The sequence below is a fragment of the Oxyura jamaicensis genome, chromosome 6 (assembly GCF_011077185.1).
Source record: "Oxyura jamaicensis isolate SHBP4307 breed ruddy duck chromosome 6, BPBGC_Ojam_1.0, whole genome shotgun sequence".
Classification (NCBI taxonomy): domain Eukaryota; kingdom Metazoa; phylum Chordata; class Aves; order Anseriformes; family Anatidae; genus Oxyura; species Oxyura jamaicensis.
This window is the reverse complement of record NC_048898.1, coordinates 23383188-23399157: the sequence shown is the minus strand read 5'-3', so window position 1 is coordinate 23399157 and position 15970 is coordinate 23383188. Positions and strand designations below refer to the sequence as shown.

General features: G+C 49.9%; 1 protein-coding gene across 6 annotated transcripts in view; it reads left to right on the top strand.

The window, feature by feature from the left end:
• SH3PXD2A (SH3 and PX domains 2A) overlaps positions 1-15970 on the top strand; it is a 248826-nt gene that overhangs the window by 147226 nt on the left and 85630 nt on the right. For 5 of the 6 annotated variants that reach the window (XM_035329641.1, XM_035329642.1, XM_035329639.1 and 2 more), the window contains one exon: positions 3233-3261. In XM_035329641.1, the coding sequence (XP_035185532.1) occupies positions 3233-3261 (29 nt within the window). Of the gene's footprint in view, positions 1-2507; positions 2699-3232; positions 3262-15970 lie in introns of those variants that run through there. The other variant, XM_035329645.1, reaches the window with a different exon arrangement.

Genomic DNA, 15970 nt, shown 5'->3' with positions numbered 1-15970 from the left:
GGCTCAGTGTCAACTAAGGATGGTGCCCCATGGGAAGAATTTAGACAAAAATTGCTGTATTATAATAATTTTAAAAAGCTGGGAATATGCTATTTTTTTTGTGAAAGACATTTGTTCAAGTATGGAGTGATCCTGGCTGATGGGGAGGGGACCTGTCGGTGCTATTCTTAGTTCCACCCGCTGGTTTCACTGCTTCTCTCGCAGATAGAGCTGAAAGCAAAATGAGGATGCTCGTGTCTGTTCTCACATAGAAATGAAGGAAGTCAGAAGGGAAATATGTGTGTGTGTATAGATATAAAAAGATAAAAAGAGCCAGAGCTTAAGGGAAAGTGAGCTTCCATGTGTAGCTGCAGACATGCCTACACCTTTCCTTGGAAGGGCTTTACTTCTGCAAGGCCAGGTTTCTCGTCTGACTGAAGGGCGAGCAGTGTGCCAGGTGCAGTCCGTGCTGCAGGAGATCAGAGTTTCTGCTTGGAAGTTGCTACAGTTAAGAGAAACCACTAAAGAATTTCCTTTATTGTGTTGGACATGATCTGATTCTTTGGTTTCACAACAGTGCTCCTCTGAAAGCAGCGAGGCTAAGAGGTATTCACCATCTAGGCCGTCACTTGTGAGAGGGGAAAGACATCAATGAATCATATCCTGAATAATAGGACATAAAAAATAAATATGGGGTCAGGCTGCTCCTTGCTGCTGTTAGCACAAGCCTTTCTACAGTAGCAGAAGAGAGAACAGCACGTATACAAGGAGTGCTTTACCCAGCTGGAGAAATTATTTGCTATGCCATCCTTCTTTCTATTTCAGGAGTGATATTTTTCTCGTCTTTGCTGGGAGGAACAAGTTTTGGCTTTCACAATTTCACTGGGGTTTTATTTCTAGGTCCATTTTACTGCTTTGTCCTGATGTTATGAGGGAAATGTGGGTGTAAGAAAAATGTATGAGACAGGGAGATGGGAGGGTCCATGTCCAAACTCCCAAATCAGAACATGATGAAACTAGAGCAGGAGCAAAGATAAGCATGAAAAAGTTCTTTATGGAGTAGTATCTCTTGTCCTCCCGTGATCTGCGTGGAGGAAGAGGAAAACAGTTTCAAATATCTTTTTTTTTTTTTTTTTTTTTGTCTCTGCCTTCTTTAAATTGCATGGATGAGTCATTTATGATTCCTTTATAATTAAAAGAAAAAGCCTCATTTAAAAGCTTACTGCAGTCACTCACGCAGGCCCTGAAAAACAGCTTGAGACTGGGAGCGATGTGGAAGGGCAGCGGGACGGAGGTCTGGGTTCTGAGCATTTTGGGGAATCTACGCTGGTGCGGAGCGAGGGCACAGCCAAACCATCTTCTTCCACCGTGCTTTCCAAAGCTGAGTACTGACTTTGGCCTGACCCGGTGGGCAAAGACATTCAGCAGCACCCTTATCCATTTTTGCTTGCTCGCTAACCATAGCAGTCCATCGATAGCCCCTTTCCAGTTCCAGGCTGTGCTGCTGGGATGCCCCAGGAGCTCGGCTGCAGACCGCCGGGAAAGGCAGCAGGGATTGAAGGGATCCCCCAGCTTGTGCACGATGGGGATATTAGGTTAAATCAGATGAACTGTGGGGATCCCAGCAGCGTTTCCCCTCCTCACCATTTAGCACTGTGAAATGGGAGGCAGCTGAGGGCAGGACTGAACAGAGGCATCAACATGCTGGGGGCACTGGGCTGACAGCAACCGCAGAGCTCCACGCTGGCGTGGGAGCAGAGCTGGGGCTGCTGATCAGATTTTGGGGGTCGTGCCTTCCCCAGCTCGTTGTGAGGGGTCTCTGTGTCGGGCACCATATAGTAAGCATTATATCAGAATATGATATCACTTCTGTAGAAGAAGCAGCCTATTCATCAGCAGTAGCATCTTCACATCGAATACAACAGCAGCATGACTGCGGAAACAACCATTTAATTGAAATAGAAATGACGCTGGAAAATTCAGAGAGGGGGCAAAAAAAAATCCCGAGTAGTTATTACTCACTGGAAGCACATCCTAGACATGCAAGGCACGGGATGCATGCGGAGTGCTGGGAGAAGCAGAGGTTATTGAGATGTAGCTCTGTCCATAAGACGTGTTGTTTCTTCGGATGGTCCCCTGAGCTCTCTTGAAATTCAGTGCATGAATTACACACACAGTTTGGGGTAGCTGGGAGCTCCTTGTTTTCTCTGTCCCCTTGGAGCACACAGCATGCTGCAAGGGACAGCCCCACTCCTGGCAGCCCAGGGCATTCGGAGGCTGCTGCCGCCCCTCCGGTGGGATTCCTGCAGCACAGCCTGCCCCTGCAGCGCGCTCCTCGGGCGATTTTCCCACTGTGATCGCTGCCGGCTGTGCGGTGTGTGACCGTGCCGCGGGCACCGTGCCTGACATTGATGCCACCGCTGCCTGCTCTGCCCCTGCCCCGGCTCCCGGCTGTGCAGACCCTTTCAGAGCCGGGGCTGAGAAGCTCCTGAGAGCACTGGGAGGAAGCACAGCCGTAGCAAAGTGTCTCTGTCCTTGCTTCTGCTTATCCGAATCAGTTCTCACAGCTCTGTTCTGTGATTTCTTCCCACTTCTGTAGCAGCTTTTTGAGCTCTCAGCCGTTCTGTCAAAAGCACAGGTGCAGACACCCTCGAAATCCCTATAGAAAAGTAAGAGGTCATTCCCCATCCTGGAAAAAGAAGGAGGGACAAAGTTTGGGGTGTTTTTTTTTTTCCTCACGGAAGACAAGTGCGTGTCAGAGATAGCTAGGAGGGGTCTGGAGGTTATGCACAAATTAAGCAGCCTCTGAAAGGAGGGGACCGCGAGCAACGCCAGATAAGCCCGTAGCTGCCGCACCCCTGCAGCGAGCAGTTTACGTTCCCTTTCCTCTCCAGGGGAACATCAGGGGTTAATTCAGTAGCCATGCGTTTAATAGCTCGATCTAAAGGGGAAAAAATGACACCCTTCTCCCCTGCCTTGCTGCTCGTGGATGGTTTGCTCTGTCTAGTTGATCACATGCTCCCCGAGCCCCTGGTGCTGCAGAAGCCCCAGCTGCTGCTGCTGATGAGCCGGTGCTGCTCGGGATCAGTCCCAGCCCTTGCCTGTCAATGCCTTGCAGCCCTGACCTCCTCTTTAAAGGAGGGAGTGGGCAGGATGAGCCCTTGAGCATATGGGTGGAAATTTGGGACGCGCCCCTTCTCTCACCACGGTTCCCAGCTCTAACCATGTCTATTTGTTGTTGTCTTTTTTTCAGGGACTATGGATCTTCAAAGAGAAAATCAGGTAAGATACCAGGCTTTCTATGTACTGCATGATTACAGAGAGGACTTTTTTTTTCCTTTCCCATTCTCCTTTATCTTGTGCTGCATGAAATTGAGTAGCAGTTTAACTTTGGATTGCTGAAGCCTGCTGCAGACAGGCATCAGATTATTTCTTCCCTGCCAGAAAGGAGAAGAAACCTACCTTACACAGTATTGCAATTGAAATGTCTGCTTTCCTCTAACTGTATTTGTACAGCTCTTTCTCTAATCCAAGAGGGTAATGGTGTTCCATTTCTTTCTTTTATTTTTTTTCCTTAAGTATGTCTTTACCTGAGCACAGTCAAAATGCAGCCTGAGAGTTGGGGATCTCTTTCATGGGGGTGGAAGAGGGAGGAAATGCTTTTCTGTTCTGATCTGAATTTTATTTTTGCCTTCCTAAAAGGATGTAGTGAGGCTTCTGATGCAAAACGTTCTCTGTGCCTGTGTCAGGGTTTGGGCTGAATCAATGGCTCAAGCTCGGTGTTTGTTTTTAACTCCTGGATTCAAATGTCCTATAAAACCCTGATCTGAAACTACATAAAACCAAATTTTCTCCTCCCCTTGTAACTCTCAGTGATTTTTACAGATGTGCTTTCAATAGGGAATAGGGACGTGTAATTATGGGCCTCTGCATTTGGCTGCTGTGAGCTGGACGTGGTTGGCTTTCCCCCTCCCTTCTAAGCAGCGCCGTGCACCTGCAACTCTCATTGACTTCATTTGGAGTCCTGGGTGCTACAAGTCACAATCAGGGCATCCAAAGGGGCCTTTTGGACCTTTAGCAACTCCTGGGAAACTCTGGCCTGTGTGGATGGGAGGGGAGGGTTTTATTTTCATTTTTTTTTCCTCTTTAAGATGATGATGAAGAAACACTGCAATGGCTGAGTCTCTGGGCAAGATGAATGTGAAGTACTGATCTCAATGAATGTCACTAGCTAGACTGATTCTCAAATTGAGAGTTTTTATGCTGCAGCCCTGTAATAAGCTAAGTGATACAGTAATGCAGAGCTGTTCCTGACCCTGCCATCCTGTGCGTTAAATGGCTGTTGCCTTTGCAGGCCAATGCTTGTGGTGCTCTTCCCCTGAATTCATTCAGCAGTTACTGCTAATGCAGCTGGGGGTAGTAACAAAGGGGCAATGTGGCACGAGGTGCTGGCCAGACACTAAAAACTGGAGGAGATTGAATCTTCCCAATGTCCTAGAAAGCTTCCATCCCTGTTGTAATTAAAACGTGCCCTTTTACAGAGATGCAGTTACCTGTAGCACGTAATGTTAAGTGAACTTTGCACCGCTTGTGCAAAATGGGCAGTGAATTAAATGGGCAGCAGCACTCTCTAGAGGGGCAGGCTGCAGAGCTGCAAGAGCTCCTGGCTCACGGTGCCCTATCCAGAGCACAGAGGACTTTGGGGCCCTGCAAAATGTGCTGAAAAATGTTGCTGAAGTCCCTGGGGTGAGCTGATTTAGCAGTGACCTAGAACAGCCCTAGAAAACCAGGAGAGCTCTGGGGCCGGTGCACCAGTTGTCATAGCCAGGAGCTACGACATTGCTCTTGCACGGGATATGAGGAGTTCCTCTGGGAGCATGAGGAAACTGTTCCTGCTCCCTTCCTGCGGCTCTGGAGGGAAGCTGGAACTGATCTACCATGATGCTGGGGGAAGGATTAAGTTGAGCCTGCGGACCTGAGACACTGACTGTGCCTGGTGCTCTCCATTGGCCTCCTGCCCTAAGGCATCCCCAGTGGCACACTCATCCATGAAGGAGGCCAGGGCGCAGGCTGGGCTCCCCCTCCTTGCCTCTCCCACCTCTGTGTGCTGCTGGGGCTCTTCTGGGGACAATTGCTTCTCTGCTTCTTGGTGGCTGACTGCTCGTGCAGCCAGGACTTGGAAGCAGTGGGGTTTTAGGGATGCTCTTTCTCCACTTAGGCTGTACTGACAGGAATGCGAAGCAGCTCTCTGACCAAAGGGAGTTGGATAAAGGGACTCTGTTCTCAGCCATCTTCTCGCCTGAATTTCGGGTGGCGGGGGAATGCTTGGTTCTGCTTGGAGCTGGATGTTGTGGGAGTACGTGCACAACGAGCCAAGGAGCATGCCAAGGGAGTTGGTGGTTACAGCCTCTAACAAAGAGCGGCTTTATGACACTTGATCTAGCGAGGGGGTAAATAAGCATGGCTTCCCAGCCTGCGTTGTAAAGAGCCTTTTAAGATAACAAATAACTTTGAAATGCAGTTTCCTCTGGAGGTGCAAGCATGACTCCATCTTTAAATGGGACAAATCAGCACTTTTAAGTGCAAATGCTTCCCAGCAAATTGGACCTGAGAATACGCCTTTTGCCTTGACCAAGGACATGCTGGGAGGAGACTCCTGCACGTGAGCACAGCTATCCCCTGCTGTCGGGCAGGAATCTCGCAGCTGCTGCATCTCAGGCGTGGCAGGCAGGGCACGAGTGTGGCTGATGGCAGAAACATTTGGGGAATGCCTCCGACAGCCAGCGTCACCTCTGTGCTGACCTCTGCCTTGCCAGCGAGTGCATTTCTAGCTGGTCTCGTGCTCAGCCCTTAAAGCAGGGGGAAATTGGAGAAGTTCAGAGTTGAACAGGAGTTATGGAAACATTTATCACTGGAGCTGATACTGGTTGTAAACATTTGGAGACCTTCTGAACCACGCGCAACAGCGTGGCCCTAGCTTAGCTAAACAGAAGGGTCTTGCACTGATCTGGGGCATCTCTGCATGCTAGCCCTGAGCCAGGCTTCCTCTTGTGCAAAGAGCTCTATAAACACGCAGCCCTTGGCTATGATCTAATTATAAATGCTTTAACCTGCAGCCAGCTCAGAGAACTGGAGCTTTGCTGAGGCTCTGCGTGGGCACGGGCATTTGCTGTGGCCTGAAGTGCCACGTGTGCTGTTACCTTGGATTTCTGGGGCTTTGCTTGACGTGCCGCAGAGCTGCTCTGGAAAGCTGCCTTCATATTTCCAGTCAATTGAATTGTTGCTCTACAACCATCTGTCAGTGCCGATGAGGCCTCAGTACAACCGCGAGGAGCGGTTACAGTGGGCATATTCTGCGTGCTCGCAACAAGTGCTCGTGTCCAGGTCCCTCAAAGACCCTCTGTAGCAAAAAGGGAAGGAATTACCCTTCAGACTCCGATTTGTCAGTCGTGTTAACCAAGGGAACAGCAGCTCATTTGTCACTCCAAATAGGTGTTAGTTCTGTGCAGGCATCCACTGCGTGGCTTTCTCTCCTCAAATCAAAATAAGGGCAGAATGACTTTGAGTCTGGTAATGGATATTTGCATGGTACATTACAAACCACAAATTAGGTTAATCCCTCTCCAAACCCCACCAGCTACCATCTGTGCATGGTGAACTAATTAACCCTTGAGACATCTGCTAATCCTGATGTGGCTCGTAAAAAGCAGTTGGAGGATGTTTCTCCCCAGAGATGTCCCCCATACATACACTACGCTGTTGCTGGCTAGAAGTTCCAAGCTCCTGCAGTATGATGGTTCTTCCTCTGTGAGAATCTTTCTTTATTTGCTTCATGCCAAAGTTGGTGTCAGATTCTTGGTCATGATGCTGGAGCAAGCATCTGAGACATGGTATTTGGTGGCAACAGGGAAGTGACATGGGCTCCACGGCTTTTCCATACTAAACCTTCATGTTTCTCGATTACTGAGAGTTCCCCTGTTTAACAAAGATAGCAGAAGATGCTGTTTCACCTTTGCTCTCAAAGCTAAGGAGCCAGTTTCTGCCACCTGCCCTGCAGGCAGCCAAGCTCTTGTGCACACTCCTTCAGTGCGTGCTAGCACAAGCACTGCTGGACCCCCCCCTTCTGAAAGCAAAACAAAACCCCACTGCGTACTCACTCTCGCTGCCCTGCCTGCTGCAGGGGCACAACTGGCTTTGAGCCGCTGCTTTGTGGCTTTCTCCTGCCCCTTGTTGCTGTGGGGTAGGCGTTTCCCCCCGTGAGGGGAAATAAACCTTAGGTTTATGGCTGCAGCAGCACCGCGGTGTCTCCCCTCTCTAATTGATCAGATCCTGCCTGTATCAAGCTGGCCGGGCTCTGGCGGAGGCTGCCGGTTGAAGGCTGTTTAAATAGCCCCTGGAACTGAGCACTTAGAGAATTAGCTTAGCAGCTCGGTCCAAGCCAGTGGTGCTTTGGTGAGGATGTTGATGAGGCTTGGCTTCCTTAGCACGGAGAAGCATCCTTCAGCTCGGTTCCCACATCCAGGTTTTGGACTCGCAGAGCGCTGCAGCACCCAGATGACAATCTCCGGTTCCTTTCCGTTCTGCAGCCTAAAATGAGGAAGGATGTATCTGCTGGCTAAGTAAATAAAAACTTCAGAGTCCATTTGAAGCCACTTCTCAAATTCTGTCTTTTTATAGACGTCTCTGTAATGCCCTTATCCCTCAAGGGGGAGTTAAGCGGAGTTGAGAGAGTTATGGCAATTCAGGAATGAGGGCCTCCGAGTGAAGAACAAGCAGAGTGCTGTGCACTTGTGCCAGCTCTAGGGAGATGCCTTAATTGCTGTTTGAGTTACCAGGGATGGATTTTTTTTTTATACTTTCTTTGTAATTACAAAGGGGGATGGCCTAACTCTTGGCTCTTTTCTGGGTTTATCACTTCCGAGCTTAACCTCTCTGGTCCTGTCCACCACACATCTAGCCTGCGCTTACAGCTCCATGGCTTGTCTTGAAAGTTTCTTTTATTTTTATAAATGAGCTTTATTTTCTTAACTCCAGTTTGAACTGCCTCCTTTGAGGTAATATAGAGAAAAATGAATGGTGTGTGCTAGCCCTGCTGTGCTTAATCATTCAACAGGGTCACAGACGTGTGAGCCATTAGCGGGGCCTGCATGGCTGGGGCTATTTCTACCTGTCCCAGGATCTGGGAGTTGACCCCAGGGATAAAGTCTGGCTGGCACGGCTACGAACACGAAATCCCCTGCTAGCTCATAGCTATCTGGCAGGCGTTTAGCTGTGCATGGGTGTGAGGAGAGGACACAGTGTCCAGCCTTGGCAGGTATTTTATGATATTTATGAGATCTGCAGTGGAGGGAGAGGGGAAGGTACCTCCAAGCGAAGCACAGCCCTGCCTTTCCTTTGTCTTAAGGCTGTTGTAGTACTGATAGTATTTCACCTGCAGCAATGCCCCTCTGATATCAGAAGAGCTGTGAACACACCTGTTGCTGTGCTGTGGGCATGCTTTAACTCATTCAGCTGGCTGTTAAATGTTTTGATTTCCATCTGCCCTTCCTCTCCCCCTGTACCCACCAAGAGGAAGCCTGAACCTTTTAAATGGGCCTTCAAAGGAGCCAAACCTGAGAGCAAGCTTATGAAGATGTTGGAAAAATCCAATTAACTACCGTGGTGAATCCCACTGCAAGGCTGTGCATCTTTTGACAGGGTGGTAACTCAGCAGATGTCTCGGGGCTACCTGTGTGCATGAGTAACGAAGCAGGCAGTTGGCTGTTCCTTAATGAACCTGAGCCGAGGTGAGAGCAGCAGCAAAGCTAGAATGTGGTTTTCAACCCAAATGTTAGTTTCAGTCATCTCATTGTTCGTTTCTCTCCGAATTCTGTCTCCCTATTCTCCATCTGAAAGGAGAACTTTGGCCAAGAGGGTGGATGTTCTTGTTTTTGTTTTGTTTTAGGCAGTGAATGGGGATCTAAGTTTGTCCAAGCCCGTGGCAAGGCCCCAGGAACATCTTAAACCACATAGCTTGGGCTTGGTGTCTTAGTCCTTGCAAGAACTCTGTGGCGCGACGTGATTCCTGCACACTGAGGCACGTGCTCTTGTTTGTGCCCTGATGAATCACATGTGCGTGCTGTGTTCCTCGCGTTGGTGTCTGCAATTAGTGCCGGAGCAGTGACGGGGGCTGCCTCGCTGGTGCCCTCAGGCCGGGTGCTGAGGCTGGCTGGCCTGGGGCGTTCGCCAGCCGCTGCTCTGCAGCCTCATAAACATGTGCCAACAGGAGTGCTCCTGATCAGCAGTCAGGATCTCCTCTCCCACTTACAATTAACCTTCTTGGCTCCATGTACTAATTACCACATGGAATTTAAACACAAGAGCAGATTCTGGCAGAACATCTTGGTTCTCGCTTAGTGCTTTTTCCTTTTTTTTTTTTTTTTTTTTTTTTTTAACCAGGAGGATAAAGGGATTTAGTAACAAAAAAAGAGAGGTTAGAGTAAGCAGAAGCGTAGCAACCAGGGCGCAAACAAAATTTAACATGTGGTTACTGGGGATCCACATCCTGGGCCTGGGCCTGGAGGCAGCCAGTAGTTCTTGACCCTGATGTGCATCCTCGGTTCAGTTCCTGATGGCAGAGCTCCCTCTCCTCATGATGGAGAATTAATCCCTCTGCTAGCGAATGTGCTCAGCTCTAGCTGCCGTTCCATTTACTGGCTTTTGCCTGATGTAGTAATTCCCCAAGCAGCTCACTTTCTTTCCTGATTTATTTTAATCAAGTGTGTGAGTTACCGCGTAGCTGAAGCAACATCCACTCTTTGCCAAAGCAGGGCTATTGCTCTGTGCTCAGCTGCACCAGCACAGAGAAGGGTCTGAGGAAGAGCTCTGGCTATGCCAGGCTGTCTTCATCCCCTTGCAGCATCTGCAGGCGTGTGTGACACCATTCTGCATCTCTGATCGTGATGTAAATCTGTCCAGTCCACCCTCCGAACCCAGCCTGATTCTGGCAGGAGGAAGCTATCTTGCCACTCTCCTTGCACACCACATTTTTCAAGTCACTGTTTAAACTGAAACGCTTTGGACCTCTGCCTGAGGCTACTGAAGAGAAGAGCAGATAGAAGAGTTTATTCTTTCTGTGCTGCTTCGCTTTCCTGCTGACGAGATGTGTAGCCTGCTGGATGTATGGGCTCGCTGGCCTCTGCTGGGTGGCCCATATGCTGGGGGGAGGAAGACGGGACAGGAGAAGAACAGTTGTTTGTGCATTGTGTGGGCTTTCTGCCCTGCCGCCTGGCTTTTAAGCTGAAGTGTGGGGACAGGGTGCGGGATTAGGGAAAGGAATGTGTTTGTGCTCCCTGCGCTTCCTAGCTCAGAGCTAACACTGCGCAGAGCCCCGCGTCGGGGGGAGAGGGCCGGGTGGGCAGGGAAGGGCTGCAAGAATGAGGTGTGGCTTGAGCACGGCGATGGAAGGCAGGACAGCGTGCACCCCGGTGAACACCTCGGTGCTTTTGTCTCTTAAGGGGTGTGATGGCTCTTCTCCTGATTTTCGGGAGTCCTCTGTTCTCCATCTGCTCCAGCTCTGCCTTCCAGGTCTGTCTGTCGAGTGGCAGATGGTGCTAACGCTGCTTGCGTGGGTTTTTTCTTTCCTGCGCACACAGAGCTGTGCTATCAGGTTTTCATTTTGGCCTGTTAGATAAGGCAGGTGAGAAACGCACTTAGGGGCTGGAGTGCACGGTGATGGTCCTCAGCCTCTGCAGGAATCCGTGCGTGGCACCGGCGGGCTCTGGCTGCCTGGGAGGAGCAGAGCTTTCACCTGGGGGGGTGGATAACAGTCTCAGGCTGCTGAGCACCTGAAACTTGAATCTCTCTTGAGAAGGAAACCTGGATGGCAGGGTGAGTGTCCTTAAACTACTGAGAGCACTCAGCCCTCAAGTAGTGTTCCCTAAGGGCCTGAAGCTTAATGCATGATTTTTCCCTGTCACGTTTGGGTTAGCCTGTGTCCAGCCATGTCACAGACAAACCCTGCCCAGTCTGACCTGGCTGGAGTGGCTCCTCTAGTCAGAGATGGCTGAAAACATCACTTGTAGGTGCTCAGCAGGAGTTATCACATATGCGTCAGTGGGCCAGCTCAGCCTGCTGCCGGTTAAACCAGGCTGCCTGGACATGCTGCTGCTGCACTACGCTCCCTGCGCTTGGCAGTGGGACTTCTTGCGGTGGGGATTTAATTCTGGCTCTTTTCTTTTTTTCTTTTTGAGTGTTTGAGCCATGCACAACTCCTAGCATTCCTACATACCTGTGACTTTCCAAGTGCAATGGCTGGGGGTTCTCTGCCCTCCTCGTGGCAGTGCCAAAGGCTTTTTTTTCCCCCTCAGATGAGTGATGCTCTCAGTTTGTACAGCTGTAGGTGTGGACTGGCGTTCGGATATTCTAGGCACTTTGCAGCAAATCTGGGACCTTCTACAAAGCTGTATGTGCAGGGACCGTAGCAATCATGTGGGAAGCAGTCCTTCTCTGCCATGTGGAAAGAGTTAATGCGAACGATGGCTGCCAGAACCAGACCTAAACAGCCCTGTATACTTCTGGGCTTGCAAATGGGATTAGGACAGGCTTTTGCAGAAGTAAACAGAGTAGAAAATTGGGACTCCATTTTTTTTCCAAGCTGTTCCTCCTCTGAAGGACAAAGGGCTGTATGAGGCCGCTGACATGCAGCGGGTAAGCAGGGAACTGTGCCGTGTCTCACACACGGTCTTCTCGCCCCGCAGCCCCGTCCCGACTCGGGCAAGGACTTCTCAGCTGTGGGTTTCTCCCCGGCCGGAGCGAGTTATCCAGATGATGAATTTCTGAGGCACGCTCGAGTCACGTGAAAGCCAGATGTGAACATTTTCCAGGCAGCGTGTGTGGGTCCGGCGTGCGCCAGGCAGCCCTGCTTACGTGGCAAGTGGAAATGGGCTGAGATTGGTGTGCAGCGTGGTGCCGGGGAGGCAAGGAGCCCCTGCAGCTTGGGGGTGGCCGCTTCTGCCCAGGAGGGGATGGAGCTGCCCGGGCTCAGCCCCTCTGCTCCCACCCTGCGCACACACGGCCCCTCCGAGCCCTGCACGGGCTGCTTGTCAGGAGGCTGAACCCAGTGAATAGGACTAAAATTAAAGGTTTTATTTAATGCCTGCTGTCAAATCCTCTTACTCCTGCGCTTTAGCTGGATTTGCATATTGGGAAAACGCTGAGGATTATCAACTAGTCAAATATTTGCCAAGATGTAGCTCTTTAAGGTACTGCCTGTCGAGCAGATGGTCTGTGGAGTGGAGGTGATGTTGTTCTGCGTTAGGTGTGTGGGAGAGGAGACATCTCTGCAAAGATCAGAGACTTTAAAACACACAGTCTCTGTTTTGGGAAAAGGAAAAAAAAAAAAAAAAGAAAAAAAAAAAGGCTTGAACAAATCCCTGTATTCCTTCAAAGGCTATCCTAAAACACTTGCTTTAAATGTGCCGCACCAATGTCCCACAGACATAAGAAGAAGGGAAGCTTATTTAAGCTGCTGTGGGGAGGGCCGGGGTGGTTAGCGGGCCCACCCTGGGTCAGGCACTGGGCACAAATGTTGGTTTTGTTTTGGGTCCCTCTGGGGCCTGGGGGGAGAAACATCAATGGCACAGTTAAACAGGATGCCTTGGGCAGTAGGGATTGAAGCAATCGACCAAAACACTCTTGTTGCCTTTCTGTGCCATCCTCCTGTTTCTCCTGCTCTCTTGTTTTCTGCCTAATTGAATGAGTTAATTGTGTGAGCCAGGGATGTGTGAAAATGGTTCCCATTCAGGCTGAGGCTCATCTGCTTTTTTTTCTTTGCAATTTGCTCTACACCCATGTTATAGCACTACACGTGGACTCTGATACAGAATAACTGCTAAAAGCAGGTACTTCTGTTCCTCGGGGGTTACTAACACCCAGTATTTTGCCCCACTCCCCTGGTCTAGGTCTATCATCTCCTTACCTTCTCATTTAACCAGTCAAGCTCCAACTGGAGGTGAAAAGGCTGAAAGAGAACAATCCAACAGCCGTCTGACGGGATGGTCAATGGCTGTGGGGGATCAAGGCTTTGGAGGTGGCTCACACATGTATGGGGGAAACACCGAGCATGGTGCTCTGACTGTGGATGGAAGCAGGAACATGCCCCACAGTTTTGGGGATCTTCACTGAGCTTCATGCTCCTGGGGTGGGGATGGCCAGCCTTGCCTTGCAGGAAGGAGGAGGTTGTCCCTCAGCTTGGCTGGAGAGGAGAGAAAGGAAGTGATGAGTTGGGGCTTACCTGTTCTGGGCAGTATGGTGCCCTACCTGAGCACCCAGGGCAATAACTAGCACTTCATTAATACCAGCACCTTGGCATGCTTGACCTCCAAAATCAGGATCAAAATGAAGGCTTAGCTTCTGTTTTCAGTTCTGCCCTAGGCGAGGAACATTACAGTCAACAAGACTCTAGCCTTTTCCAAGAATTGGACAGCTTCTAAAAACCATCCCACTCCAACTTTTTCTTGCTGATTTATCAAATACCTCTGATGGGATGAGAACACCCCCGTTCATCTCTTAATGCCTTTAATGGTGATGAAGGAGAAAAAACACTTACCTCCCCCAGCTCCAGCCTGAGAAATCACTGGACCACCAGTAAGTTGTCTGGAGTGGAGCACCGATTGCTGACTTCCCAGGAAGTCAATATAGTTTCAGTTCACTCTAAAATTATATTGCTTACTATCTTCACCCTTCTGGCTGCACTCACCACTGCAGTCCTTGGCTATCTGAGCCAGTAGTATTTTATTATGGAGAGGACTAATGCCATACAGAGCTGATCCCAGTTGGAGAAGGGCAGCCCCTTTCAGATATCAGCACCTCTGCAGCATGGCCACCAGTTTTTAAACTCCTTTTCTCAGTATTTTTTGCTGTACCCTGTAGCTGCACAGCTTTATGGAGATTCCAGGATCCCAGGTGATGTTTGAGGTAGGGCTTTGAGAGCCTGTTAGTTAAATGGTTCTGCTGCTGTTATCTGTGTGGAAGGCAGCTTCCATAGAAAGGTCATGGCTGAATAATTAAACTTCTTTTACAGTCCTAAGCAAGACAGTTCCATCCAGTTCCCTGGTGAGAGATGTCTCTGGCCCAGGTTAGCTTCTCAGCTGTGCACAGCAATAACTTGGGGCAAGGGACACGTGGCCAGAAGTGACCAGTGTGATCCAGTAAACCTCTGGGAACCACTGCAGCAGTGGTCCTGGGCAATGTATAGCTTACCAAGCTAGACAGCTATACAGGTACTGGTTTTAAAACAAAACCAAACCTGACAAACCCAGCAATATGCAACCTGTGAATCTTTAGACGTATGTTGCTTCTAGCCTATTTAGCTGTATTAAATAGTGGGTGCTGTAGTCAGCATTGAACTGAGCATTTAATGATGTTATTGACCAAAGGGGAGCTGCTGCTGGGAGGGCTGTGGATGAGGAGCTGCACTGCACCTGCTGGACCAGGACCTGGCTGGATGTGCAGGGCTGGAGTGGATCATGAATGTGGCTGTGGTAGCATTGTGCTCCTGCGTTCAGCTCTAGACGTTTTGAGGCATTTTCCCTGAAGCTTTCTCTGCTCTAGCTGCATGCAAGACAAACAGTCTGCTACTCAAATGAGATGAGTGGGGCTGTATCGGAGTGTAAAGCGTTAGTCCCCAGCAGTCTGGCGCCTCTTCTCTTGCCAGCAGTGGGAGGAGCAGCAAACAAATGGCTCTCAGTGGCGGCAGAAAAGCTTCTGGTGAAATCCAAATAAAATCATGTTTCATGTGTTTAGTTCACCATGACAACTGGCTTAATTAAGTCTTCAAAGCCTCTGTCCCTCTCCTTCCTTCCTTCCTTCCCTTCCCCACCTGAGGACTCGGGCTGACCCATCCCTGGGTCCCCCACCTCCCTCGCAGCAGCTCCGGCGGGACAGGCTCCAGCAACGCGCCTGCTCCACGGCTATTTCTGGGCGATGTGGCTCTGAAGGGAGCCTCCTCAGCGAACTGCACAACTGCCTTGGCTCCGTGGCTTTGCTGTAATTTATGGACCTGCGTTTCTTTGGAGCTTTTAAAAATAATTCCGATCAGAGGGGTTTGTTCTGGCTCCAGCTGAAGCCAGCAGCAAGGACCGGGGGGGTTGGTGTTAGGAGCAGAGTCAGGATGCCGTTGCCTTAGGAGTGGCTTGCTTTGAGCAGGCAGCTTTAATTTCCCTTCCAAATACTGAGATTCCCCCCCCAAGTCATCTGAGACCAGCCGGCGCTTGGCTGTGCAGCGGAGGGGGAGAGGAGAGACAGGAAGCGAGGGTTTGTTCGTTTACTGTTACCAATCCCATTGGAAAGCGGCTCCAAGCCCTGTGCAGAATTCCAGTAAAACTCTGTCCTGAAGGGGAAACCCAGGACCGCTTAAAACTTGTGTTTTGTTGGCGTGGGCACAGCGTGCTTCAGGGGCCCTTGACCTCCTCCCCGTACCCTGGAACCCTCCAAAGCTCTCCGTTTGAGCTCTGTGGAGTGGAATCCATCACTAATGTCTGATATTTTTATTATTTGTAGGGGGAACTCTTAGAAGCTGGTAGCAATTAGAGCTTAAACGTCTTGGAATAAAAAAAAAAAAATCCCCAAGAAGGAAGTTTAATGCTAAGCAGATGTGCAGGAGCAGCTGAAATATGCTAGCTGTCTTCTGCTTCAGAAGCAACCTCATCTACATCTCGCTGCTGTCAGGCTGGGGCAGCCGGGAAGTGCTGCTGCTGCTGCCTAGATGCTGGGGAGCCCATGCTTGGGACCTGTGGGGTTGTTTACCAGCTACTATTTAGGTTTCCTTTTTATTCTGATTCGGATAAATCAATGGCTTTGACAAGGAGAGAAAAAAAATATATATTATTTAAAAGCTAGGAACTGTTTGCCTTCCCCCTTCATGGTGAGCATGGTTCCCCATCAGCTGGGAGATGTCCTGGCGTGTTTGTCGTTGAGGCTGCTGTCGGTGTGGGGCTGAGCTCCCTCCTTC